This window comes from Helianthus annuus, chromosome 10, assembly GCF_002127325.2.
Source record: "Helianthus annuus cultivar XRQ/B chromosome 10, HanXRQr2.0-SUNRISE, whole genome shotgun sequence".
In the NCBI taxonomy this organism is placed as follows: domain Eukaryota; kingdom Viridiplantae; phylum Streptophyta; class Magnoliopsida; order Asterales; family Asteraceae; genus Helianthus; species Helianthus annuus.
This window is the reverse complement of record NC_035442.2, coordinates 119,288,662-119,316,555: the sequence shown is the minus strand read 5'-3', so window position 1 is coordinate 119,316,555 and position 27,894 is coordinate 119,288,662. Positions and strand designations below refer to the sequence as shown.

General features: G+C 40.1%; 1 protein-coding gene and 1 long non-coding RNA gene across 3 annotated transcripts; one reads left to right on the top strand and one right to left on the bottom strand.

Annotated features, from left to right (window-relative positions):
- Positions 1-3,246: 3,246 nt before the first annotated feature.
- On the top strand, positions 3,247-6,740 carry LOC110885194. 2 transcript variants are annotated; one of them, XR_004870188.1, is made up of 5 exons: positions 3,247-3,562; positions 3,716-3,864; positions 4,074-4,195; positions 4,293-6,117; positions 6,194-6,740. It is a non-coding gene; the product is annotated as an uncharacterized LOC110885194 (long non-coding RNA). The 2 variants fall into 2 exon arrangements; XR_004870187.1 differs by having other exon boundaries at positions 3,248-3,562; positions 4,074-6,117.
- A 10,266-nt stretch (positions 6,741-17,006) lies between these two features.
- LOC110881815 lies at positions 17,007-18,071 on the bottom strand. Its single transcript, XM_022129965.1, has one exon. It carries the CDS (start codon positions 18,069-18,071, stop codon positions 17,007-17,009), a length of 1,065 nt encoding a protein of 354 aa, XP_021985657.1.
- Between the last annotated feature and the right edge of the window lie 9,823 nt (positions 18,072-27,894).

The following is a 27,894-nucleotide window of genomic DNA, read 5'->3' as shown; positions in this document are numbered from 1 at the left end:
AATGATTCGCCTGAACCCAATTCTTGAACCGTTTCTTCCATCCGTGATAATCTTCAATTCCCATAAGTTTCGGGGGTTTTTGCATTGTTCCGGTTTCATTCTCCATTGTCATGGTCTTAGCAATGTCGGATGGATTAGTCGGAGTTGTAGTAAACGCGTTGTAAAACTCAGTATCCATTTTTCAATTTTCGTTGTTCAAACACAGACACCTTGGAGCGAAATCAGGAATTTTAGGACAAAATCAGGTATCTTGGGGCGAAATCAGGACTTCTGAGTGACCTTAAGAGCGAAATCAGGGTTCTGTGTGACCTTAAAAGCGAAATCAGGGGTTAAGGTGTCCTTAAAAGCGAAATCAGGGTTATGGTGTGTCCTTAAAAGCGAAATCAGGGTTATGGTGTGTCCTTAAAACCGAAATTAGGTTTATGGATGGTCTCAAAAACGAAATCAGGGTTTTAGGATGTCCTTAAAAGCGAAATCAGGGGTTTAAGGTGCACACAAAAGCGAAATCAGGTAATGTCCTTATGAGCGAAATCAACTCGGGAAGCATTTTGGTCCATTTTTACTGTGAATTTTAAGCTCAAACTTTCAGGGATTTGTCTATGATCAATTTCCTACAGTCTGTGAAAATTTGAACAGGTTTCGACCGTAAAATCTCTTTCTGATGAAGAAAGAAGGTGTAGAAGTAAGAAACTATGATGAATTATAGCTAATCTCTGCGGAACTCCTCCTCCTGAAGCTCTGATACCACTTGTAGGATCGTATTCTGACCTGAACGAGTCTATCAGAGGAGTCTTGATCAGTTACAGGTGCGGAAAACAAGTAACTAACGTAGAAACAGCTAGAAATCCATTTAAATCACTCTTTTGATTGATATTACAGCTTTTACAACCAAGTCTCACACCGGCAGTACCTCGGTATTGGAAGACAAGAAGATGTACAAATGATTTCGTTCTTGGGGTATATATAGTAGCAAGATTTCGCTCATATGGACATGATGTCCATAAAAGCGAAATCACCCTCCTGATTTCCCACATACGAACAAATTTCTGATTTCCCACATAGTGACATGTCCATATATGTGAAATCAACTTTCTTGGGAAATCTCGTACAATGTGCCCTGATCTAACATTCTAAGACTAAGACTTGATACAAGACGAAGTCGACAGATGCATGCACTAACACAAAATACAAACGACTCGATAATATACAAAAACACATTAATACCGATACAACTGGACTTGATAAATATACAAATTGTACACTAATAAGAGATGTAATTGGCATTACATCAGAGCACCTTGATGTCGTTTTGTGAAATTGGTGGACCACAAAAAGCATGCCAAACCCACAAATCTTGAGAAGCCACCACTTCGAGCATAACTGTCGGGTACATGTGATTTCCTCTCATATATTGGCCACCAAACTCTGTGGAACACGTTCTCCAAACGAAATGCGTACAGTCAAGGCTACCCCCAACATCCCAGGAAGGTGATGTTTCTCCTCATGAGCTTGGTACAAAAGCGCAACGTCGTGGCTTGTTGGTCTACGTAAGAACTCGGGAGCGTACATACTACATATAGTTTCACAAAAAAATGTAGACATTCACGGGAAATCCTTTCGGACATATTTAAATACTCGTCATTCTCGTCTGGAGGGTTATCGGTTGCAAGTTGTTTAATCGCCAATGTAACTTTTTTGCAACGGGTAAAACTCTTCTTCATTCTCCCGTTAATGCCCTCTTCAAACCACGAATTATTTGATTCCACGTCGCTCACAATTTTTTAAAAACAACCTTTTTGGCATACGAAACCTTTGACGAAAAAAAATCATCATTGTATTTCAGCTCCTCGACAAAATAATCTGCCATAAGGGTTTCGTGGCCTTTCTCCCGATCACGACGGACATATATTTTTTTACTAGATGTGCCAGTGTCTTCTAGTTCGGCTTGTTCGATGAAATCTTTGAAAAAAAATCAAATTACTATTGCTTGAGGAGATTTCATCGTCGGTAATGTCAGGCGGAATAAACAACGGTATTTCATCCCCAGTTTGAAAAATTGTGGTATAAAATGAGAAGAGAAATGGTTTGGTTTGTATCATTTGGTTCAGAATAGTTTTGATTTGTGTAAAATGGATTGTGAACGGTTTGGTTTAAATATAAATAAAATGTAATTCAAAAAGAAAAAAACTAACTGCATTATAGCCGTTGAACCATCCTCAACGTTCGAAAACAACCTTCAATCTATTCGGTGATTCCTCCTCGCCGTTTACCGCACACAATATGGGGATGGCGGCAGTGTTACCGCGCAATAACGGGTCATAGCAAGCCATCCTCGCACACGCCCCTTACACCCTTATTATATTAGTATCCAATATAGATTATTGTGATTAAAATTTAAATATTTTTTCAAACTAAATCACACAAACGTATCGGAATGGTAGTTACTCTTTTTAGCCTAACATCTTTTATGACCCTCTCAACGGGATTGGACAAATAAATGCTTGATAGGGGTGCATGTTTTTCAGAGCGTGTAACCATTGGCACACCAATGTGTCTATATGCATACCAAAAAGTGTTTTTTTGTCCTATATGTACAACCTGCAGTGTCGAATTGTGGCCAAAGCGCGGCGTTTTGGTCTGGTCAACCAGACAAAGACTGACGGGTGTCTGATGGGTCTGTTGACCGGACCAAAATGTCGAGCTTTGGCTGCGTTTTGGTCCTGTCAACCAGACAAGAGACTGACCGGGTGTCTGGTTGACAGGACCAAAACGCGGCCAAAGCTTGGCGTTTTGGTCCGGTCAACAGACCCGTCAGACACCCGTCAGTCTTTGTCTGGTTGACCAGACCAAAACGTTGCGCTTTGACCACAGTTCGACACTGCAAGGTGTACATATAGAACAAAAAAACACTTTTTGGAATGGCTAGTGTGTAGATAGTTTAAGCCTTTTCTGATGAGAGGTTCTAAGTTCAAATCTAAGCATTAAGTAAGAGAAGTATTTTAATAAGCAAAAGAATTATTTTAATATAATCGGTATAAAATAGAAGAAATACCGTTAGCTGTTCAAAGAAAGGAAAGAAAACATGCCAGAAAAGAATTCAAATATATTACAAAAAGACAAATATTGATTAGGTTCGGATACTTTAATGTCAAGTATCTAACGTGGGAATTTCAAATAATATTAACCTTCGATAATCTATACTATATAATAAAAGAAACCACATTTGGGACACTTGTCATCACCACAATTCACCTCATCCCCTCTAACCCACACCTCATCCCCTCTAACCCAATGCGCAATCACACGGGCCTAAGATCCGGATTAATGACCCGCATATATTTTTTTCCCAACAATCACTTTTCCCTATGAAAACACAATTGGGTTTTTTTCTTCATCGCCGTCACCAGAAACCCTAACACTTCCCATGCTTCCTTTCCATCATATAATTAAGATTTTTTTTTATCATCAAATTCTCTTTTTCTTGATCTTCGTTTGAAAGCAAGACCAATGGGAATAGCTGCTGGAAGTTCTAATGGATTCTCATCACCACTAATTCTAAAAGGTCAGTATTCGATTTCTTGCAAAGTATTGTTTTCATGGTTCCATAAACCCTAATCGTTGCATACAACAATTTCAATCCTATCTGATCCAGATTCGTATTTAATTTGATTAATTCAAACGTTTTGTGTTTATTTTCTAATGAGTGTATATGTAGATCGATTTTAATTTCTTCATATTTGGGACAACAAATCTGCCCTTGAAACAATACATAAGGAAATGTACATAATAGAAGGTCAGATGGAGGCGTTTAGGACCAGAAGAACGTTTGCGGGAAAGGCGACATCAACTTCTGGATCAGAGATGGTATTTATTAATTTTTATAGATTTAAAATTGTGTTTAATGCATCTTTTTTGCTGTTTGTACTCTGTTCTCTGAGTGAATAAGATTGAGAAGTTTTAGTGTTCAAAATAGTGAATATTTGGAATTACTCAAATAAGCTCTAAGGTGCCAGTTGATCTTAAACTGGCCGAATTATTCAAATAAAAAATATACGTTTGTTTGATAATTATAGGATGATGACATAGTGAATATATGGAATCTCAAAGGCTCAAAAAGTGTAGTGTTGCTGCCTTGGATATGATCTCTAATGTGTTTGGTAATGAGATTTTTTCAGCTTTAATGCCTTTTGTCGAGGTAATTGTGTTTGGATATAATCTCTAAGTAAGCTTATTATTTGCAACTGATTTACGATTGTGTCATGAGAAATCATGTAATGTTATGGTATGTGTAGTCCAAGTTATCTTTATTAGATGATGCAAGTTGTAAAGAGAGGGAGGGTGCAATTTTAGCTCTTGGTGGCATTGCTGAGAGTTGCATTAATTGTCTTTACCCTCATTTTTCATAGGTTAGCTCTATATTTTAATGTTAAGTTTCTTGTGTTTATAAAAGGAACTACACAGATGTTGGAAACCCAATATAATTATTGAATTGGTAAGTTACTTCATAAGTGGTGATGATAAAAGTGCTACAACTTTGACCATTTTTCTTTGGCTTGGTAAGTGATCCTCAATACTTTAATGCAATATCCATGTTTAAAGTGAAATCTTCACTACACCTAGGCATATATCTGCTGAGAAGGGGCAAGTACGCACACATAATGTTCATTTTGATTTTGATTCTATATATCGTAGTTATTTGTTTACAATTGTATTTTTTGTTGGATTCTCTCTATATTGTTGTAGTGCTTTGATTTGAATTGTGTTTGATAATTGGTTTCTTTAGCTTTTCGATATTTGAGATTTATGGTTTCTGTTTTCTATATCATTTTTTTGTTTTACCTTTTTGTTAAAACATTACTAGAAAACTTAAATGCGTTCATATTGTTCTATAGAATTCGGAACCTTAGTTTCGATATAAATCATGCGTTTATTGGTATTATTTAAGCAGTTTATTTTGTTTCTTTTTTGTATGTATGGCTCTCTGTGTCTCTATTAACTCTCTATTAGCCTTAATATATCACTCATGATTTTATTGATCTTGACACTTTTGGCAGTGATGCATAAAGCACTTTTGTTGTATGTAATTATAGGAAGGATGTAAACGTTGATGCTATTTTGAACTTTTATGTTTTGTTTATGGACTAAAATGAGAATGATCGTTATTGTTTAAAATGTGAAGGATTTTGTAGTAAAGTTTAATAGGATATTCTTTAACTAGAGTAAATTGCAATTTTAGTCCTTGTGTATTTGTCCAAATTTTTATTTTAATCCAAATAGTTTTTTTTCCTCATCTGGGTCCCTGACTTTTCCTTTTTCTTACCATTTTGATCACATTGTCTAACTTAGTCTAAAAATCAGGTTATAATCAGAGATATTTTTGGCATTAAATTATTATGAGATTTATAAATTATGTTGTAAACTACTCCTGGTTATCACTACACAACAGTTATGCCAAAAATATCACTGGTTATAACCAGATTTTTAGACTGAGTTAGGCAATGTGATCATAATGACAAGAAAATTGAAACGTCAGGGACCCAGAGGAGGAAAAAAAGTATTTGGACTAAAATGGTAAGTTGGACCAAACCTCAAGGACTAAAATGGCAATTTACCCTTAACTTTTTGTGATTCTGGCTAAAAGACTTGACTTATGCATTGTTTTTGCAATTTTTGGTAGTAAGATCTGTGAACTTCAATTTAGGGGGTGTTTGTTTTTTGTGAGAAGCTCTTCCTGACCACTTCTGTCTGCGCCAAGAAGACCAAGGGCAGACATAGAGGTCGAAAGTGCGTTTGTTTTTCGGACGCGTCCTCTTCTTGGAGAAGACATGGACCAGCCACTTCAAACCTCTTCAAACCTCTTCTCAACCATCTGCACATTCTTTCATCTTCATCAAAGGCACGACAGAAGTAGGGGGAGGACGGTGACAACTCCGGCGACGGCGCCGCCGCTCACGGCGGTGACAGTGGAATTCCGACGTGTTTTTTCCGGCGGAACCAGGGTATACCCCCCCCTAAAACACCCCTTCCGAGCATGAATTTAAAGTCGGTTTCTCCGATTGAAGTGCGGTAGTGGTGGTTCTGATGTACGGCAGCCGCGATTCTTGATGTTTTAGTCCGGTAAGCATCTCTCACCCCTCATCTTCTTCTAGATCTAAGTAGATCTGTTCATTTCTCCGTCAAACACGTGTTGCAGGTGGTGGTTCACGGAGGTAGCAGATGCAGCAGTGATGGTGGTTCACGACGGCGGTAAAACCCGCCGGAATCGATGGTGGTGTTTCAGTGGTGGTTGTGACTCGAGCAGCGGCGGATGGTCGACAAGCCGTTTACTGGCGACCGGAACCCGATGGCACGGTGGTGTCGGGTTTTTGGTTCAAGTTTGGGTCGTTCCGGTCAGGCTTAGTTTTGTGGTGGTGGTGGTGGTAGATGAAGGGTTCAGAGAAGAAGTTGAGGAGAAGTGAAAAGAGGAGAGTGGTGGTTCTGAGAAGTGAAAAGAGGAGAGATGGGTCTTAAACAAACACTCTTCTCCTTGCAGACTGCAGTCTTTTGGTCCACCTCTTCTCCTGCAGATGCCTGCAGATGTGGTCCGCAGACTGCAGACCTCTTACCTCTTCAAAAACAAACACCACCTTAGTCTTTTAGATCATGTGGTTTTCGTTTGATCTTTGCGGGTCAAACTTGCATGTACGATTTACTTATTTTGATTTAAGTGACAACAACAACATATTTATGTTTTCTTTCTATTGTCATAAATTTGCAATGTAATACGTTCTAGAATTTGGCTACGGTCATAAAAAGGAAACAACTATACGGGTCAAGGATTTAGTTTTGTAAGTAGTCAAGAGTTTGCATTAATTTTTGTATAGAATATAATATAAAAATATGATACATTTTTTACTTAAAAGTTGCATTACATTTATTTATATCTATAACTTCATTTATATGAAATATTTATAAAATTCTAAATTAGATCATTTTCATTATTCAACCCGTGTAACACACGGGTCAATAACCTAGTTATATATAATAACAAAAGATGAAACATGAATAGTATAACAACTTGTTCTAAAATAAACGGCGATTTAAAAACATTTAATTATTTTGACTATGATATTCAATATTATATTATTACATATTATTACATCTTAAGGCTATAGGGTGTGGTTGGAGCCCTTAAGGGGCTTTATCAGTCTACCTCAGCTCCACGTTAGCGTCATATCACCATTGTGGCTTTATCACAACCCTCTTTAACTTGCATGGTGTGGATGAAACCCCTATTAATAAAAATTAAAAAAAAAAATTCATTGGATGAATATACATGGGCCCCACCTGGTAAAGCCCTTTGAGCTCGTTACCATGATGGAGCCACATCAATGGCGCCCCTTCTTAAAATGATGGGTGTGGGTGTATAGCGCCAGAGGGCGCTATAGAGTTTGACGTGGCGAGGGTGACGCCCCCACACCCTCCAGCCTTAATAAAAATACATTTGTAAGTTTGAGGGTATAAATCAAATACAAATGAACTTTAACATAGAAAATAGTGAAATACCCTTCGCATAACAAGTAAAGGAGAGATTTTTTTTTCCCTTATACTTATGAATGATGTTTAATTGTAAAATATAAAAAAATCATGATATTACAATAATAAAGTAATTATTATAGGGTAATTATAATAAATTTTTTATTTGTATAGAGCAAAATGTACACAAAATCATGATTTTACAGTAGTAGAATAATTATTGTAGGGTAATTATAATTACTTTACAATTTTGTAGAATAATTATAACTAGAATGAGGACTCGCGCTTTGCGGTGGGTTCGTTAAATCAAACAAAAAGTAGATGTAAAAGCATTGAACCATGCATGGGCGTTATGGCTTATTAACTTGCAAAAAAGTAAACAAAATGTAAACTATTGAAAAAATAACTAAGCCGACTTAAAAACGTTAAAACAGACACGTATATGGAATAGCTAAAAAAATATTATTTTAGTTCTACTCTTCTTGTATAGATCGGTTAGTGGTACATTTCCTTTTTTTCTTCTTATATGATGCGGTGTAGGACGTGTAGGTACAACAATTCTAGTTCTTTCAAAATCAAATATAACAATAATAATTAAGACTCCTACAAAATCAAGGCTAAAACCATGTATTGTATGTTAAAACCACAGATACAATACCACCATCATACAAATATCATCGTCAGAAAAATGAAAAATGTCGGTGCATATCATCCTCTCTCAATCAATCGCATTCTTTCTCTACCAATACCAGCAAACACCACCTTAGCACCACCACCACAGCTCTATCATACCACCGTCTGACAGCTCCTCCATCTCGCCACTATGATACCGATACCGACTATCGAAAGATTAACATGGACCATTGTAACACACTAGACAAATCTCATATCGGCCGTGGCCAGGAGAGATCCCTGGTTCATAAGTAATCCAATGCCTCTTTAATCACCAACGCGTTTTGGGCTTAGTTGGCTGTAGAGCACATGAAAACTACACAGTTAATGGTGCTCAGGTGGCAGTAGTACTAGGATGGGTGATCTCCTAGAAAGTCTCCACCGAGGCAACCAAAAACAAAGTCGTGAGCTCTTGGATGGGCAACTCATCGGGGCAAAGCGGACAATATTGGTTGTGCGAGGGGCGAATGTTACAAATGGTATTAGAGCCACTCCTAAGTTGTTCGGGATGGTAGGGCAACCTCATTGAGGACGATGAGTCCCTAAGGGGGGGGGGGTGATTGTAATGATACCGATACCGACTACCGAAAGATTAACATGGACCATTGTAACACCCTAGGCAAATCCCACATCGACCGTGGCTAGGAGAGATCCCTGGTTCATAAGTAATCCAATGCCTCTTTAATCACCAACGCGTTTTGGGTTAGTTGGCTGTGGAACACATGAAAACTCCACAGTTAAGCGTGCTCAGGTGGGAGTAGTACTAGGATGGGCGACCTCCTGGAAGTCTCCACCGAGGCAACCAAAAACAAAGTAGCGAGCTCTTGGATGGGCAACTCATTAGGGGCAAAGCAGAAAATATTGGTGGTGCGAGAGGCCGAATGTTACAAATGGTATCAGAGCCATCCCTAAGTTGTTTGGGATGGTGGGGCACTGAGGCAAACCTCATCGAGGACGATGAGTCCCTAAGGGCGGGGGGGGGGGGTGATTGTAATGATATCGATACCGACTACCGAAAGATTAACATCGACCATTGTAACACCCTAGTCAAATCCACATCGGCCGTGGCCAGGAGAGATCCCTGATTCATAAATAATCCAATGCCTCTTTAATCACCAACGCGTTTTGGGCTTAGTTGGCTGTAGAGCACATGAAAACTCCACAGTTTCATATATTCAATAGAAATGAGTTTTATATAATAGAAAATATACGTTTTACAATTAAAAGTTAGTAAAATAATAACTTGATTGGTCTAAAAATTGCTAAGTTAGGGTGTTAATAAATGATAAATACAAATTAAAGAATGATTAAATTGATTTAGAAATCTGTCGTAAATAAACACGTTTTAAATTTCAAAAATACACATAGCTGAATATTTAATAAAAATGAGTTTCATATAATATAACATGCATGTTTCAAAAATAAAAGTTAGTAAAATAATAACTTAGTTGATTTTAATTTGCCCCATAATTATATTACCATAATAATAAAATCTTTTAGAAAGTTAATAAATGATAATTACAAATTAAAGAATAATTGAAATTGATTTAGATATCTACCATTAATATATGGATTTCAAATTCTAAATTTCAAAAATATAATTAACTGAATATTCAATAAAAATATAACATCAATGCTTTAAAATAAAATTTCAGTAAAATACTAACTTGTTTGGTCTTAATTATCTCCATAATTAGAGTTAAATGCTTGGTTGGTCCCTGTGATTTGCAAAAATTGCAGACTTGGTCTCAATGGTTCACTAATTACAGAGTTGGTCCTAATAGTTGTAATTTTTGCACTCAGGTGGTCCTTATCACTAACTTAAGTTAATTTCAGTTAAGTTGATGTTAAATGACCAAATTACCCTCAACAATTAAAAAATTAAAAGTAAAAATATAAGAAACAAAAGGAGATGGGCCCACCCTATCATCTTCTTCTTCATCCCCCTCTCTCCCTATCCCCCTCTCTCCCTGTCTGAAACACCAGTAACCACATCAGTCGTCAATGGCTTTTATCACCATTTCATCCCTTAAATTTTGGAGGTCCATCATTAAACATTCACCGTTCAGTCATCTTCTGCCCCCCAAAAAAACTGGTTTCTTTCAATCTATCACCGTTCAATCACCACCATCTACACAAACCTCCGGCGCCACACCAACTCTACAACCACCACCTGCACTACCAGAACTGTAAGGAGGCACAATCATCTTATGGAAAATCCAAATGCAGTTGTGTCGTCAGCTGGATCACTTGTATCATGTACAAAAAGGTATAAGCAAAGTGACATAAGTAAATGCCACAATATGCACTACATAGACATATGATTGTTATAATATAGCGTGCAAGATGTAAAGCAGTACCTCCTTTAGAGAAAGAAAATGAACATGTTCAAGCCCAATATTACCATGAATCAACGTTGATAGTGTAAGCACCTGTACAATTTTATTTGAATTAAGGGTTTGCAATTGGAATGCCTGTTGTGGAAATACAAGGTTTGCAATTGTGGTGGTCCAAAGATGATGGCTGATGGTGGTTCCTAGAGAGAGAGAGAGAGAGAGAGAGAGAGAGAGAGAGAGAGAGAGAGAGAGAGAGAGAGAGAGAGAGAGAGAGAGAGAGAGAGAGAGAGAGAGAGTATGAGAGGTGAAGAAGAAGATGATGGGGGTGGACCCGTCTTATATTTTTACTTTTACTTTTTTAATTGTTGAGGGTAATTTGGTCATTTAACATCAACTTAACTGAGAAATTTAACTCATGTTAGTGATAAGGACCACCCGAGTGCAAAAATTACAACTATTAGGACTAACTGTAATTAGTGAACCATTGGGACCAAGTCTGCAATTTTCGCAAACCATAGGGACCAACCAAGCATTTAACTCTAATTATGGAGATAATTAAGACCAATCAAGTTAGTATTTTACTGAAAAGTAGTTTAAAAAAAGATGTTATATAGATATAGATAATTGAAAAAGATGTTTTTTTTTGCAAAACCAGTGGGACTATCCACCGGTGTAACCTCTATCCAGCCTTTAATTACTTGTGAGACTAGTTTAAGAAAAGTCATTGAAAAGTAGGGGAAAATAGTAATAGATATGCTTTTAACACACAAATTAACAATTATTTATCTCTTCCATTGGGAATAAATCAATTTTGTTGGTGAGTTAGGGCCTGTTTGTTTACATCTTAATGGACCCATTAAAAGCCTACCTCTGAATCGGTTAGAGGTATGGGTTGTTTGGTTCACAAAAACTTAACCTCTTAATGGAACCATCTGAATGGTTCAACAACTTTTTTAATCTGAATGAAAAATTTGGCACTCCTACCCCTTGCCCTAATAAAACAATCCGCCCTTCTCCTCAATACACAGCACGCCCCTTTCTCCTCCACAGCCGCCAACATCTCCTCCTCCCCTCTCCACCGCCCCTTACTACTCCGCCACCCTCCACGTCGCAGCCCTCCATCTTTCTCCTTCGTTCTCCTCCGCAACCCTCCACGTCGCAGCAATCCTCCACGTCAGCAGGTAACGAATCATGAAGTGTTGTATGTATATATGAACAGATTGTATATACGTTCAGATTGTATATATGTTCGAAAGTGGTTTGATGATCTGTTGTGTGTATATATGAACAGATTGTATATATGTTCAGATTTGTATAAAGTTTTATAAATAGTTCAATATTATTAACAAATTTGTATGAAAGTGGTTTGATGATCTGCTGTATGTATATATGTTCAGTATTATGAACAGGGGTAAAAATATCATTTTACACAGTTATTCAGAGGTGCAACCAAACAACACTTTACTAATTCAACACTTACTGGTTCAGAGCCTCTTAAGTCTTACTCATTCAGACCTCTTATTCATTCAACACTTATTGGTTCAGATGTTGTCAAACAGCCCCTTAGATAAGGTATATGATAGTAAGAGGTTATGAGTTCAATCCTCATAATATGCAAGCTTAGCCATTAAAAAAAATTATCTCCTTCATCGTGTTTCCATCACCTCATCTGCCAAATTTTCTAGTGAACTGCATTTCTAGTTTTTTTCCTTTTCTTTAATACTATGCTAGGTTTTAAGATTTTATGGGGTGTGGTGTCAAAATTTTATGGGGACGCTCGGGATTTTAACGTTTGTATAACACTAGATATTTCTAGTTTAAATATGACGATTTTGTTAAAGACGATAATTTCATTAATTAAAAGAAAAGCCTAACAAGGAGCTAGGCAAAACAGCAAAAAAGACATTTACGTTATAGGGTTAAAAGCCACTCAATTCAAGTCTTCCACTGTTTCTTCTTCGCTCTAGTTGTAATCCATCAAAAAGAAAACGTCTTCACATCTTTAGTGCATCGAGATGATTAATCTTTAACTCTCAAAAGCTATTGCATTCCTTTTTTTTCACATAAGCACCATGTAACAAATATAACGGAGCCCAAACTTCTTTGTTTTGTTTGATCAAAGATGAATTCTCTAGCCAACCGATATCCGCCAAAGGATTACAATCCGAAGGGAATTGAATCGAGGTCCAACCAGAGATGAGATCCCATAATCTATCCAACAACTTGCATGTACCAAAGATGTGCTCAATTGATTCAAATTCATCATGACACAAGGGACAAAGTAATGAAAGTATATTGATTCCATTTTTATTCAAACTAGTTAACATAATAACTAATTTGATTGAAAAAACAAAAGATTAAATTAGGTTTCCAAAGAAATTCATTTTGACTTAAGTATTGATGAGTTTAAAGTGAGCTAATTTTGATACCCTAAAGGATGCACGCCTAACAAAGTAACAACATAGAAAACGAATTTGAAGTTGTTCGTCAATTATTGTTTTTATTGTTTTGTTCGATTCAGGTCATTATAGAAAAAAAGTTGGGGGTTTGGGGTGGTTCCTTGGTTGTTTGCATAATGAATTCAAAACATAATCAATCGAAAATTATTGTCATTAACAAACACACAGCATTAATATAATTTTATTATAATATAATTATTAGAAAAACAACTTCAAAATATTTCTTATTGCCAATGTCCTCTAAACATCCAAGCTGGATCATCATATGGTTTAAATTCTGGTGACAAGTAATACCCATCTTGTTTCAATAGCCAGTGAACCATGTTGTTGGCTGAAATATTCCGACCAATAATTTTTGCTATTTCTTTGTCAAAAACATTGAAACTTACAAACTTGGATCCAAGAGTAAAATGTCCCCAAAAAAGAGTTCTTTCGAAGAATTGCTCACAAAAACCGAAAGGCCACCCATGATCGTAAGTGATGGTGTGATGCCCAAGATCATCGTCTTTTGATTTCACATGAACATCAATTGGTGAATCTTGGACTCCGTCATAGAAGTTAATTGTCCACTCAAAGTAATAGCAATTTCTGTTTTGAGACTGAGATGGTGTTATAAGAAGGCAAGTTAATATAATAAAAACAGAAAAAAGTTTCTTTGTAACAAACATACTTATTTTCCACGCTTTGAAAAATGAGGAGTTTTGAGTGTGTTTCTCTCAGATGGCATACATTTATAGACAACACGTACGTGCTAACATTAAATATTTATGTAACATCCTGAATTTTAAAAATCAAAATTTTTGTAATAAGATTACAATAAAAATAAGGTTTATGCATTATTAACACATAAATGTGAATGTTAGTGCTATCCGTGTGAACTCATGAATATCCTTAATGTGTTTGGGTTCGTGTCAAATTTCATGTTTGCATGGAGTTTGATCCGTCAACCCACAAACACTACCCGTATAGTACCCTTGTATACATATTCGTAGGTTGAACAACATGTTGATGATATCATTTATAATACACATGAGTAGGTATGTAAATACTCAAATAATCATAAAAATATACCTACATAGATGTGGATAAGTAAAAACTTCTAAATTCTAATACACTAAGGCGCTGTTTGTTTTTTGCAGACATAAGCTGTCTGCAGGCTGATTTCATCTGTTTTTATGTCTGCAACTAAAGATGTGGTCTGAAGCTCTTCAAGCTGAAAATATAAGACTGTTTGTTTTTATAAATTGATACTGTCTGTACAAACTACATGAACTTTGTTTTATTTTCCAAATCAAAACATCCTAAACCAATTACCTCAACTACACAATACAATTGTTTTATGGCCGGTACTGACTTTATAATCAGCATGAATAAACACAGAAAAATAATCTTAAGTTTCACAGTAATAGCCAGTAACCAAAATAACTGCATCATCAGTGCTCCAGCAAACATCTAACTTATGAAATTAGAAACATTACTTTACATGGTTAAGCATATAATCTAATCATTTCCAGACACTACACACACAGCATATTCAAATTAAAAGATTATAACAAAGATATATCACCAAAACACTAATGATCACATAATTGGCAGGTAAATCATGATTGCCACAAAATGCTTGTAATTTGAAAAGACAACCAATTAAACAAGATAAACAGCAACATGGATTTGAAGTGAGAAAAACTAGGGTTTAGAATAGAAATGATACCGATTGGAACAATAGGATTTCTGACTCGCTTTTTCTCAGGAAACAGGCTTTCAAGCTCGGGATTGGCTCCCATATTTGGAGGTACCGAAACTCTGTTCGTCGGAGATGTGTCAGCTACCGTAATAAGTAGGGTGAAGGGGCGGTGGTGGTGGTAGACGGAGGCGACGGCCGGCGTCGTAGCTTCCTCTGAAAGAGGTCTTCATGGTTTTGTGTGGAATTGAGAAGAAGAAGAAGAAGAAGAGGATGCTAGAGATGTTGGTAGGAGGATGTTTGAAGGAGTTCTGTAAAGATGTTTGAAGGAAGGGTTCATAGCTTTTATTTTAAGCTTTTATTTTAAGATGATATAAGCCATTTTCAGATCTGTTAAAAAAAAACAAACAGTCTTCAAGGGAAACGTCTGCGCGCTTGCAGACAATGGTTCCCTTGAAGATGTTTGAAAAAAACAAACACCCCCTAAGACCATGTGTAGTGGGGCGTTTTTTTTAAAATTTCAAAAATAACGCCGAAAAACGCCCCCCTCCCATTACATAGGGCGTTTTTTGGCTTTTTTTTTTTTTGAAAAAAAATGAATTTGGCGTTTTATATAAAACGCCTTCCCCCTTCTCCCTTGTCTAATCATCTTTCAGCCCCCTTCTCCTTATCCAATAAGATTTTTTCTGTGTTTTTTCTTTATTTTATTTAATGCCCCAATAATGCCCCATCCCCACTACACCCATTTTAGAAAACGCCCAATAATGCCCCTTTGCTGACTGGACCGCCACATGGCGTAAAATGCCCTAGGGTGGGGGCATTATCTTCCCCTTCCACTACACATGGTCTAACTCCACTATGGGATTAAAACCCTTTATAATTATGTCATCACATGTTTTGTTGTATTTTCGTTAATTTCATTTTATCAGATCAACTCATATATGTATTTAAGTGTAATACATATCACATGTTTTGTTGTATTTTCGTTAATTTCATTTTATCAGATCAACTCATATATGTATTTAAGTGTAATACATAGTTAAGAGTAGAGATGGGCATAAAAACCGGTTCCTACCCGATTCCAGTGGACCCGACCCGAACCCGGTTCCGGTTCATACCCGATGCTCAGAGGAACCGGTCCCAGGTTTAAAAAACCCGACGGGTATTACCCGGTTCCCATATTCTGTAAAAAAAACTACCCGTACCCGGTTCCTTACCCGTACCCGGTTCCTACCCGTACCTGGTTCCTGCGTACCCGGTTCCTATCTGTACACGGTATACATTACCGTTGGAACCGATTCCAAGTGACCGTTGGAACCGAATCTTGAGTATCAAAACACATTTAATGCAAATAAGACCGTTGGAACCGATTCCTTTATGACCGTTGGAACCGATGACAGTATAAATATGTTGTACTTTTCCCATTTTTTATTCACAAATCCTCTTCTTCTTCTATCTATTTCTTTTCCTTTTTGCACCTAGCCATCTCATGGCTATCCGCCATCAAACACAAATCAAAATATTTCCAAATTGCGGGGTTACGTTTGGTTTCTAAAACCATAACAACTCCTTCTTCCGATTCCATAGGTTCTTGTTCTTTCAATGAGTTTAAAGAAGAAGATGGATTGAATGAAATGAGCCGAAACTGATTTTTATATTTAATAATCGGTTCCTAACGGTACTATACCCGTTGGAACCGGTTCCGGACAGTAGAAAAGTTAAAAAGTCAGCTTTTATCGAGTGAATACAGAAGGAATCGGTTTCAAACAGTATGTAGACAGCTTTTTATTGAAAAACTCAAAATAACCGATTCCTAACAGTACCCGTAACCGGTTCCAAATAGTACCCGTACCCGGTTCCAAACAGTACCTGTACCCGGTTCCATTGAACCCGTAACCGGTTACGCCGGTTCTATATTTATTTACGTGTACCCGGGTTGTACTCGGACCCGGTTCCACCGAGAACCCGGTTCCACTCAGTTGTATCCATACCCGGTTCCGGGTTGAAACCGGTTCCGGGTTTTAAGAATACCCGATTTTACCTATCTCTAGTTAAGAGTCCCATCCTTTGCATCCAGCCATCCGTTATTGTTTTCTTTTTCGGATCCAGGTGTTCAGCAGATAGGTTCCCCATCCCCCAATATTAGTAGGCAATAGCATTTAATTTGGTCAAAATCTTTTAAAAATTCAATGTATTTTGATTGATCAAGTTCACAAAAATTTAATATAGTATAAATATTAATTTTTTTTTTCGAAAAAGGCGGAATTTCATAGATCAAAAAGCAAGAAGCTTTACAGAAATAAAAAAGGAACAGAATTACAAGAACTAAAAAGAAAGTTCAAGCTAAAGGGGGAAATCCATAAACTTGAAACCCCTCCACTTTTCCCAGGTTATATCAGGAAGACTAGCTCGAGATTGCACCCACAGGAAAGAGTGCGCCTTGATGTCGCCAATCAATTTAGTCAGCTGAGGAGATTTGTGCTTGAAGATGAAGTCGTTTCTTGTTCGCCATATATTCCAGCATGTTGCAGCCACAACCGCCCATATTGCTCTTTTCAAGGCCTTGTGTGTCTTGTGGGATAAAATTTGTTCGGACAGTTGTATGACACTCAAGGTGAAACGCGGTAGATGAATGTTGATCCATTGAAGGATCAAAGTCCAAACCTGCTGGGCGAAGTCACAGGTAACAAGAAGGTGGTCTACGGTTTCTATAACGTCGTTGCAAAAGATGCAAGAGGCTGAGGGGAGGGAGATTCTTCTAGCCATCAATGCTTCTTTGGTCGGAATTCGGTCCAGTACGACTCGCCATAAGAAACAGTTAACTTTTTTCGGAATCCAGTGTAGCCAGTTGAGCACCTTTGTTTCCGGTATGATATTAATGTGATCCAACTCTGCCCGTAAAAGTTGCACAGTGAATATCTCCCTTGAAGAACCTGTTTTCCATAACCAGAGATCTGGTCCTGACCCGAGCTCGATATTATAGAGAAGAGTAGTGCAGGAAGCCCGTTCAGCCAGTTGTTCGGATTGGGTCAGGATGTTCAAACTGCCCCAGAACCACTCCACATTCCCATCGATTATGCTATACCGTTGTTGAACTGTGCATCTTTTCTCGGACTCCACCGCGTAGAGGTTGGGGAAACGGTCACGTAGAGGTCCGTTACCCATCCAATTATCCAGCCAAAATAACGTTTTGTCCCCTACCCCCATTCTTGGTGACATTTTAGCGTTAATATCAATGGTGGGATTTTGTGTAGCTCTGCCCATATTAACAATAGATTTCCAGACCCCACCGATTGAGCACTTCACCGGAATACTGGACTTGCATCTAACCCCACAGTGTAGTGCCGTAATTAACCGAGCCCATAGTGACGAGTTGTCATTCTTGTATCTAATGCTCCAATTGACCATCAAGGCTTTATTGGTAGAAGCAAGACTACGAACACCCAAACCTCCCTCTTCCTTAGGCGCGACCACTTTAAACCAAGGAACCCAGCAGATTATAGAAAAATTATAATAACATTATATAAAGTTGTGAAATAAGTTTATAATTTATTTTTATAATACTTTTATAGATTATTAATTAAAGGTTAAAAGTGTTTTAGACTCATTGATAAGTATTACGATTTAAAGATGTATGTAAAAGAGTGAACCCGAGTGGGTCAGTATTTCTACGGTGATGGATACGGATATGGCCACACCTCATATTTTTCACCCGAATCCTAGACCTGCAAATAAGAAGAAGAGAGAAAAACGGGGATGTAGAGACGGCCGGTAGAGAAAGGATCCCCTATTTCCATTTCCAGCTACAAAAGTGTTTGCCCCATATATCATGCCCTAATAAGGAGGTGGAGACCTTCTTATATAGGAGATGTGGGAAACCCTAACCTCAATGGGCCAGACCTAGTTAGGGGTTGTCTCTACAAGCCCACAGCCTAGTGTAGTATATAAACTACAACGCGCTGGGCTTCACGGGTTAGTACACAATAATAATATATAATTACTATAAAAGTGATAAATAACAAGAAAGTCCGACCGCTCAGGTCGGGTTCAGTACCATACCTCGTCAATGTATAACTACTTTTTTATTACTTCTAATATTTGATGATTTTAATCTTTAATGTTTTTTGTAGTTTCGAATTTGATGATTTTAATCTTTAATCTTTAATATTTGATGATTTTAATCTTTATTGTTATATATCACTGGAGTATCATCGTGTCACTGGAGTAGCATAAATGCCGTCGAGGAGAAACTTACCCATAACCACATTGGGATCGTTCATTGCGTCTCCTCGCCCCAGCACGAATGCACGTCCCCTTGCTTCGTTGCCATTGTTGTTGTTTCCCCCGTTGTTGTGGTTCCCATTACCCTGGTGATTGTTGTTGTTGCGATTCTGGTTCTGGTTCAATTGAGGGCAATCGCATTTGAAATGACCTTCAGTCCCACACTAAAAACATCCCCTGTTGCCCCGTTGTTGTTGCTGCTGCGGGTTTTGTTGAGCTGGTAGCTGCAGTTGCTGGTTCTGATTCGCAGGCCGTGGGCTCCTACAGTCTTTGGCCTCGTGACCCATCTTGAGACACCTTTGGCAACGACCCTTGTTGCACTGGCCGCTGTGGTGTCTGTTGCAGTTGTGACACTTGGGGTGAAATCCTTGATATCTTCTCTGTCCACGACTACCAGAAGACTGCTGACTAGGACTCTGGTAGTGGTCAGTCTTCTGTTGCTGAGCTTGAGACTGAACTGTTGCCGAACCTTTGCTAGAATCCCCATCCCACTTTCTTTTGTTGTCACTAGGAGTAGTAGGCGTAGCGGCTGAAGTGGTAGCACTGATGCGTTTGGGCAACTTGTTCTGTTCCACCGCCTGATCCGTGAGGCGATGAGCAAGACGCTGGATGTCTTGGATATTGTCGAGATTAGCCGATGTCACATGGCTCTGAATTTCTGACGCTAGACCCTTGAGGTACAACTCGATACGCTTGATTGGAGGGTCCACCATGGTTGGACACAAGATGGCCAGTTCGTTCGACCGTTTCGTGTAAGCTTCGATTTCTGACCCCGTCATTTTCAAATGATAAAGCTCCACTTCCAACTTGTGGATGTCATCACGCGTGCAGTATTCCCTTTTGATCAGTTCTTTGAATTCGTTCCAGGGGGTGGCGTTAGCAGCTGCCAACCCTAGAATCTGAACTTGCGCGTTCCACCAGGTTAGCGCAATCCCTTCCAACGTGCCAGTGGCGTACTTGACCCTGCGAGCCTCAGGGCATTCACACATCTCGAACACTGACTCGAGCTTCTCAAACCAATGGAGTAGTCCCACTGCTCCTTCTGTGCCACTGAATGTGCTTAGACGACAGTCCATGAAGTTCTTGAATGTGCAGACAGGTTGCTGTGCGGGTTGACCTATTGTGTACGAATAGGACAAAGTTTAAACACGAGAGTTGGTTTAGGAGTGTAGGATCCAATGATCCTAGTGTGTGCTATGACTACAGGATATACCTCCTGCTTGTGCGGCTGCAAGTGCCGCAGCAACTTGTTCGTTAATGAGAGCCGTCAACTGGGCTTGAGTCATGTTAACACGTCCAGACATGGTCTTCATAGTAAAAGTAGCATAAGTGAGAATGGTTCGCGAGTAGTGCGATGACAGAAGAGTGTAAGCATATAGGTATTCTCATGTAATAGGGTCAGGTGTATCTAAGCATACTACGAGCAAAGTTCTATATAGTTCTAGCATGTAGGCAATAAACATAAACCATATTACCTAGGATGTTGAGTCTTGCACGTGGAGCGAAGCGTCGTTGTGGATCGTTGAGAGCACTGTTCTGGTTATAGTCCGGTTTTAATAAAATGTTTTCCCCATATTAAAACCAAGTTCTCTATAACCAATGGCTCTGATACCAATCTGTCACACCCCCAAAATCCACACGTGGAGTACCACCGCTTGGAGGCGTGACATGACCAGGATCAAGCCATCAATCATATTGAACATAGTGTATAATAGTTAAAGTAGTTCGTAAAACCCAATTCAATACAATGATGTTCAAACCAAACTTTGTTCAAGTAGCGGAAGCTTGTAAGTAAACCCAACATAAATAATAATTTGAAATGTCATAAGTGTTCAACATAACATACACGATCCCTGTCCACAACGACTGTGCCTCCCGTGCAAGCTCCACAAGTACCTAAGGTCCTGCAAGGCATGCAGCAGAGAGTCAACAACTAGTTAAGCGAGTTCACAGAAAGTAAGTTCAGAATAGCAAATCGTATGTTCATCTAGTGGGGGCTTCCCATGTATGTATGTACTAATAGTGGGGGTTTCCCATGGTCATATTTATTACTAGTGGGGGGATTCCCACGTTTATCCTTACTAATGGGGGCTTCCCATATTTGTACTTACTGGACTATTTGCAACCATGTGTTCTTCTTAATCCGAGAACAGGAATACGTACAAGGTCACGTAGGATTTACGTGAGTGCCCTTCCCCGAGGACAGTGGTACGTGTGGGGTTTACGTAGGATTTACGTAAGTGTCCTTCCGACCCGGAAGACAGCGGTAGGTATGAGTTTACGTAGGTTTTACGTAAGTGTCCTCCCGACCCGGGAGACAATGGTAGATACTAGTTTACGTAGGTTTTACGTAAGTGTCCTGACTAACCTGAGGACGATGGTCTATAGTCTAGCAATAGCGTAAGTACGAGTAATTATCCAATTCAAATCTTCCAACCCAATTCCCACCCGGGAATCCCATGCCTTGGCTGTGTGAACTCACCTTGGTTTGCTCGGCAGATACACAAAAAGGTTTCTTGAACTAAGAGTGGTCAACCACGTCCTAACAGGGTTACTATACAAGTCAGGTTTTGACTCAAGTAATGCACGTATGTTTCACATAAGCTAGCAGATAAGGAACACACACGGATCATAGCAACATACACTAACACGTTCAACAGTTATAACGTATTCAAGATTGGGCTCGCACAAGCTTAGTGGCCTTGTGCGAGTCATCCGTTGGAGCCCACTAAAACTCAGCCCAATATCGAAATACCCAACAAAACTAGAAACATGAACACGGCCCAAATCAATTAAATCTAAACTTGTGCGATCCGGACATCTTGTATAATCCGGTTGGGTTGTGCGATTAGAGCTAGCCCAGCCCAACATGATCATCCGGCCCAAACAGTTAAACAAACATACAACTTGTGTGATCTAACAGCCTTGTGTGACTGGGAACCTCTTGTGCGGTCAGGTCATCTTGTGCGACCAGATGACTTGTGCGACTAGACTTCTTGTGCGACCAAGAGATCTTGTGCGACTAGTTAACTAACTTTCGTGATTCATGCAATCAGTTACATCTATTCAATAGTTTCCAAATTTACAATAAATCAATCAACAGTTTTCCAACCATCCGATTAGCCTACCATCGATCAAACAGGGAAATTATCAACTGATTCATAAGAACCCTAATCATAACCAAAGCATGAACAATACTCATAACACTTAAACATATTATCATGATTCATATCCTTGATTGCTAGCATGCATTTACTATCAACAATTTTACAAATCATCCGCACAAGAACACATTACAGCCGATTAGCAAGCATTCGGTTAACAATCATCTTTAACATTATTCGATTATTAATCCTTATCATGATCTAATCATACTTCATATATGAGTCGAATAACAAACACTAACTTTCATTACAATCAATCACAACATCATACATGTGAGCCGCCTATCATCTATTCGTAACATAAATCGATCATATCTCATCCGTAAAGCATCACAAAGAAACATATGAACTACAACATTCATACAATTAATAATTAAAGTACTAACCGATTAGAATCAAACAGAGAGAGAGTGATCCGAATACAAGAAATCTTCGATGAGGAGGGTATGCTTGCCGTCAAGTTTGAGAGGAGAGAAAGAGGTAGCTAGGGTTTTGTGTGTGAAGTGCATTGGCAAAAGTGTGAGATGTTTACAACACCCTAATGGTTAATTGACTAAGGGGGATGGGCCGAACCCAACTTGGGCTGCCCTATAGGTTCGCGTACAAGTAACACGGCCCCAAGTGGGCTTGTGCGATCGTGTGTGTGTTGTGTGGTTCGGTTCATGTAACATATACACATTCACATAATATCATTCAATAAATCAAGATTCACATAATCACAACACGTTCACATACGTTACATACATCACAAAGATAGGTTCGAAATACGAGTTGTCACATCCTACGCTTATCGGCGTAGCTTTTCTGACGGTCACGAGCTGCCGCCATGCGTTGTCTAATCTGGGCAATCTTCTCTGTCGTGTCTACCACCAGTTCTGGGCCTGTGACCTGGCTGTCACCAACTTCCGCCCAGCAAAGAGGTGATCGGCATTTACGACCGTACAATGCCTCGAAGGGTGCTGCCTGAATGCTGGTGTGGTAGCTGTTATTGTAGGAGAATTCCACTAGCGGTAGATGTTTCTCCCAATTCTTGCCAAAATCGATCACACATGCTCTAAGCATGTCTTCCAGGGTTTGGATGGTGCGTTCAGACTGCCCATCCGTTTGCGGGTGATAAGCGGTGCTCATGTCCAAGCGTGAGCCAAAGGATTTGTGCATAGCTTGCCACAACTCGGAAGTAAATCGTGCGTCTCGATCGGAAATAATGGAGGTTGGCACCCCGTGCCTCGAGACTACTTCCTTTAAGTAAACCTCCGCCAAGGTAGAAAACTTGTCTGTTTCCTTAATGGCCAAGAAATGTGCGGACTTGGTCAATCGATCCACTATCACCCAAATAGTATCATTCCCGCGTTGGGATCTAGGTAGGCCAGTAACGAAATCCATGGAAATTTGCTCCCATTTCCATTTCGGGATTTCTGGTTGTTGGAGTAGGCCTGCTGGTTTCTGATACTCAGTTTTGACTCTTGCGCAGGTCAAACATTTACTGACATACGTTGCTATGTGGGCTTTCATGCCAGGCCACCAATATGTAGTCCTTAAGTCGTGGTACATCTTATCGGAACCAGGATGTACTGAGTAACGGGACTTATGGGCTTCGTCCATCATAAGTTCACGTAGGCCTCCATAGAGTGGAACCCAAATGCGCCCTGCCACATAGTAAGCGCCATCTTCTTTTTGTTCTAATCGCTGCCTCGATCATCGCAGGGACTCAGCCCTGATGTTTTCCGGTTTCAGAGCTTCAACCTGAGCATTTCGAATTTGAGTAGGGAGGTTAGACTGGATGGTAAGTTGTAGCGCTCGCACGCTTTTGGGCGTAGTGTCTTTTCGGCTGAGGGCGTCTGCCACGACATTGGCCTTGCCCGGATGGTACTTGATGGCGCATTCATAATCATTCAAGAGTTCGACCCATCGACGTTGTCGCATATTTAATTCCTTTTGCTTGAAGATATGCTCGAGACTCCTGTGATCGGTGTAAATAGTGCACTTGGTACCGTACAGGTAATGTCTCCATATCTTAAGCGCAAAAACCACTGCTCCCAGTTCCAAGTCGTGTGTAGTGTAGTTCCTTTCGTGAGTCTTAAGTTGTCGAGAGGCGTAGGCAATAACTTTCTCGCGTTGCATTAACACGCAACCAAGACCATGAATAGACGCATCGCAGTAAACCACAAAGTCGTCGGTACCTTCAAGTAACGAGAGAATAGGAGCACTACAGAGGTTATCCTTTAGCTTCTGAAATGCGGATTCCTGAGCTTCATTCCACTTGTAAGCAATACCCTTCTGAGTGAGAGCCGTGAGAGGCTGAGCGATCTTTGAGAACCCCTTGATAAATCTACGATAGTATCCTGCCAATCCCAAGAATTGGCGAACTTCGGTAGGGGTTTTGGGCGTAGGCCAATTCTTTATAGAGTCGATCTTAGCTGGGTCGACGTGAATCCCGTCCTTATTGACCACGTGCCCAAGGAAATGGACTTCTCGAAGCCAGAAGTCACATTTCGAGAACTTGGCGTACAGTTGCTCCTTACGAAGGAGTTCGAGGATAAGGCGTAGGTGCTGTTCATGCTCTTCTTGACTTTTCGAGTAGATCAAGATGTCGTCGATAAACACAATCACAAATTTGTCGAGGTACGGCTTGCACACTCGGTTCATGAGATCCATAAAAACCGCAGGCGTGTTAGTCATTCCAAAGGGCATGACAAGGAACTCGTAATGACCATAACGTGTTCTGAATGCAGTTTTGGAGATGTCTTCATTACGGACTCTTAGCTGATGATAGCCCGATCGTAGGTCAATCTTAGAGTAGTAGCTCGATCCCTGCAACTGATCGAACAGGTCGTCGATACGTGGGAGAGGGTAGCGATTCTTGATGGTAACCTTGTTCAGCTCACGATAGTCGATGCACATTCGGAATGTGCCATCCTTCTTCTTAACAAATAGTACTGGCGCTCCCCAGGGTGATGAACTAGGGTGGATAAATCCTTTATCCAATAGTTCCTGTAGTTGCGTAGAGAGTTCCTTCAGTTCTGCGGGGGCTAGTCGATAAGGCGCACGAGCTATAGGCGCTGCTCCGGGAGCTAGCTCGATTTGGAATTCGACCTGACGGTGGGGAGGGAGTCCAGGCAGTTCTTCAGGAAATACCTCAGGGTAGTCGCGTACCACTGGAAAATCTCCAATCCTCTTTTCCTTTTCCTGTGCGTTGGTGACAAGCGCTAAGAGAGCGGTGTGCCCCTTTCGTAAACATTTCTGGGCTTTCAAGAACGAGATGATGCTTGTGACTTCTCCGCCTTTGTCACCTTGCACGATGAGGGGTTTGCCAGAACGGCGGGGAATGCGAACCATTTTCTCTTGACAGAGGATTTCCGCGCGATGTTTGGATACAATCCATACCGATGACGACGTCGAAGCTTCCAAGAACGGTGGGGAAAAGATCGATGCTATAGGTCTGACCAGACAGTTCTAGTTTGCAGTTGTTGATAACATGTGAGGCCTCGATGTTTCTACCATTGGCTAACTCGACGATATGTTTAGAACTTAGTAACGAAGGCGGGTGCTTAAGCTTCTTACTAATACGTAGGGACACATAACTAGCATCGGCTCCGGAATCAAATAATACAGAAACATAACGATCATCGAGTAGGAACTTACCCGCCACGACGTTGGGGTCATTCCTCGCTTCTCCAGCTCCAATCACAAAAGCCCTTCCGCTTGCACCATTTCCAGCATTGTTGTTCTGATCGTTGTTTCCAGCTCCCTGATTGTTGTTACGGTTCTGGTTCAGTTCAGGGCAATTCTTCTTAAAGTGCCCCTCAGCTCCACACTGGAAACAACCCTTGACGTTCCCATGATGCTGCTGCTGCTGCTGGTTCTGCCCCACGGGACGTGGGCTCCTACAATCCTTGGCCTCATTCCCCATCTTGTTACATCGCTGACACTGACTTTTCCCACAAGGCCCACTGTGATGTCGATTGCACTTGTTGCACTTGGGGTGGTTCCCGCGATAGCCACCCTGTTGTTGAGGGCCCTTGTTGTTGTCAGTTTTCCTTTGCTGGGTTGGGGCCTGAGTGAGGTTAGCATCCTTGCTTTGATTTCCTTCCCACTTACGCTTGTTGTCATTAGAAGTTCCAGCAGTAGCACTAATCCTTTTGGGCAGCTTGCCCTGTTCCACGGCCTGGTCAGTGAGTTTGTGAGCAAGACGGACGACCGGCTGAATGGTATTGAGGTTGGCTGCAGTCACATGGCTTCGAATTTCTGGAGCCAAACCCTTGATGTACAATTCGATTCTTCGGTACATGGGTCGAGACATGTTTGGGCAAAGGGCAGCATAGTCGTTGGACTGTTTGGTGTATGCCTCGATCTCTGATCCAACCATCTTGAGCTCATAGTACTCATTTTCGAGCTTGTGGATGTCATCCCTGCGGCAATACTCCTCCTTAATCGTGTCCTTGAAATCCTCCCACGCAGTAGCATTAGCAGTTTCCAAACCAAACATCTGAATTTGCGCCTTCCACCAGGAAAGCGCATTTTCTTCAAGCGTACCAGTAGCAAATTTCACCCAATTTGCAGGGGGACACTCACAGACAGCAAAGACGGCTTCGACTTTCTCAATCCAGTGCAGAAGACCTATGGCACCCTCAGTGCCATTGAATGGGAGAGGTTTGCAATCCATGAAAGTTTTGAAAGTACACACGTGTGGTTGCGCAGGTGCATGCTGACCTGTGGTGAGAAGCGAAGCGAAGCGAATAGGTTTAGGGGTAAAAGACGATGCGGCGGTAGGATCTAAACATCCTAGGATAACGAGTTTACCTCCAGGGTGAGCTGCGAAAGCTGCAGCCACCGTGTTAAGCAGGTTAGTGAATTGAGCCTAAGTCATGTTAATGTTTCCTCTTCCACGTCCACTCATTGTCTTCATAATCAGAAAGCATAGAGTGAGTGTGATGTCGTAATGTAGCGAGAATGAGATAGAAGAGGGAGGTGTATCTATCTAACTAGGCACACTAGTACGTATAGCATAACAGAAAACATAAAGCAAGCAAGCAAGTAAACACTAGTCCGAGCTATGAGGTCTAATGTGTTGAGTCTTGCACTTGGAGTGTAGTGTCGTCGCGAGTCACGGGTTATAGTCTGGTTTTTCTCAAAAAGATTTTCCCCTTTTTAAAACCAAGTTCACTATAACCAATGGCTCTGATACCAATCTGTCACACCCCCAAAATCCACATGCGGAACACCACCGCTTGGAGGCGTGACTGACCAGGATCCAGCCACCAATTATACTGAGCAATTTAATTAATAACATAAGTAATACTCACCAACCCCAAGGTTGGCAAATATCATAATCAAAGTTCAAAAGTGTTTAAGTTTAAGTAATAGTTCAGATAAGTAGCGGAAGCATAGACAAAATAGTTTAGAACAAGATTTTTAGTTCAAGTTTGTTTAGAACCCAACACACGGGTTAGACGACCACTACACATCTGCAAGATGCAAGCTCCTGAATCACTGGGTACCTGCAAAGCATGCAGTAAGGTGTCAACGTAAAGTTGAGCCAGTTCACTAGTTGTCCAGTTTTAGTTTTCGAAAATATAAGTTGTTTAGATAAAGCATTTATAATCACGTTGTGGGGAGCTACCCCATCTGTAAGCTCACTAAACTGTAGATATCGAAACTGTTGACGGAAAGTTGTTGTGCCCCGAATCAATGTCTATCGTCATTGACAAAGATGCAAGGTCTACCAGTTCACGCCCGATCTCCCCCGGTCACGGTGTGAGGTTGTCAGACCTAATAGCGCTATCAAC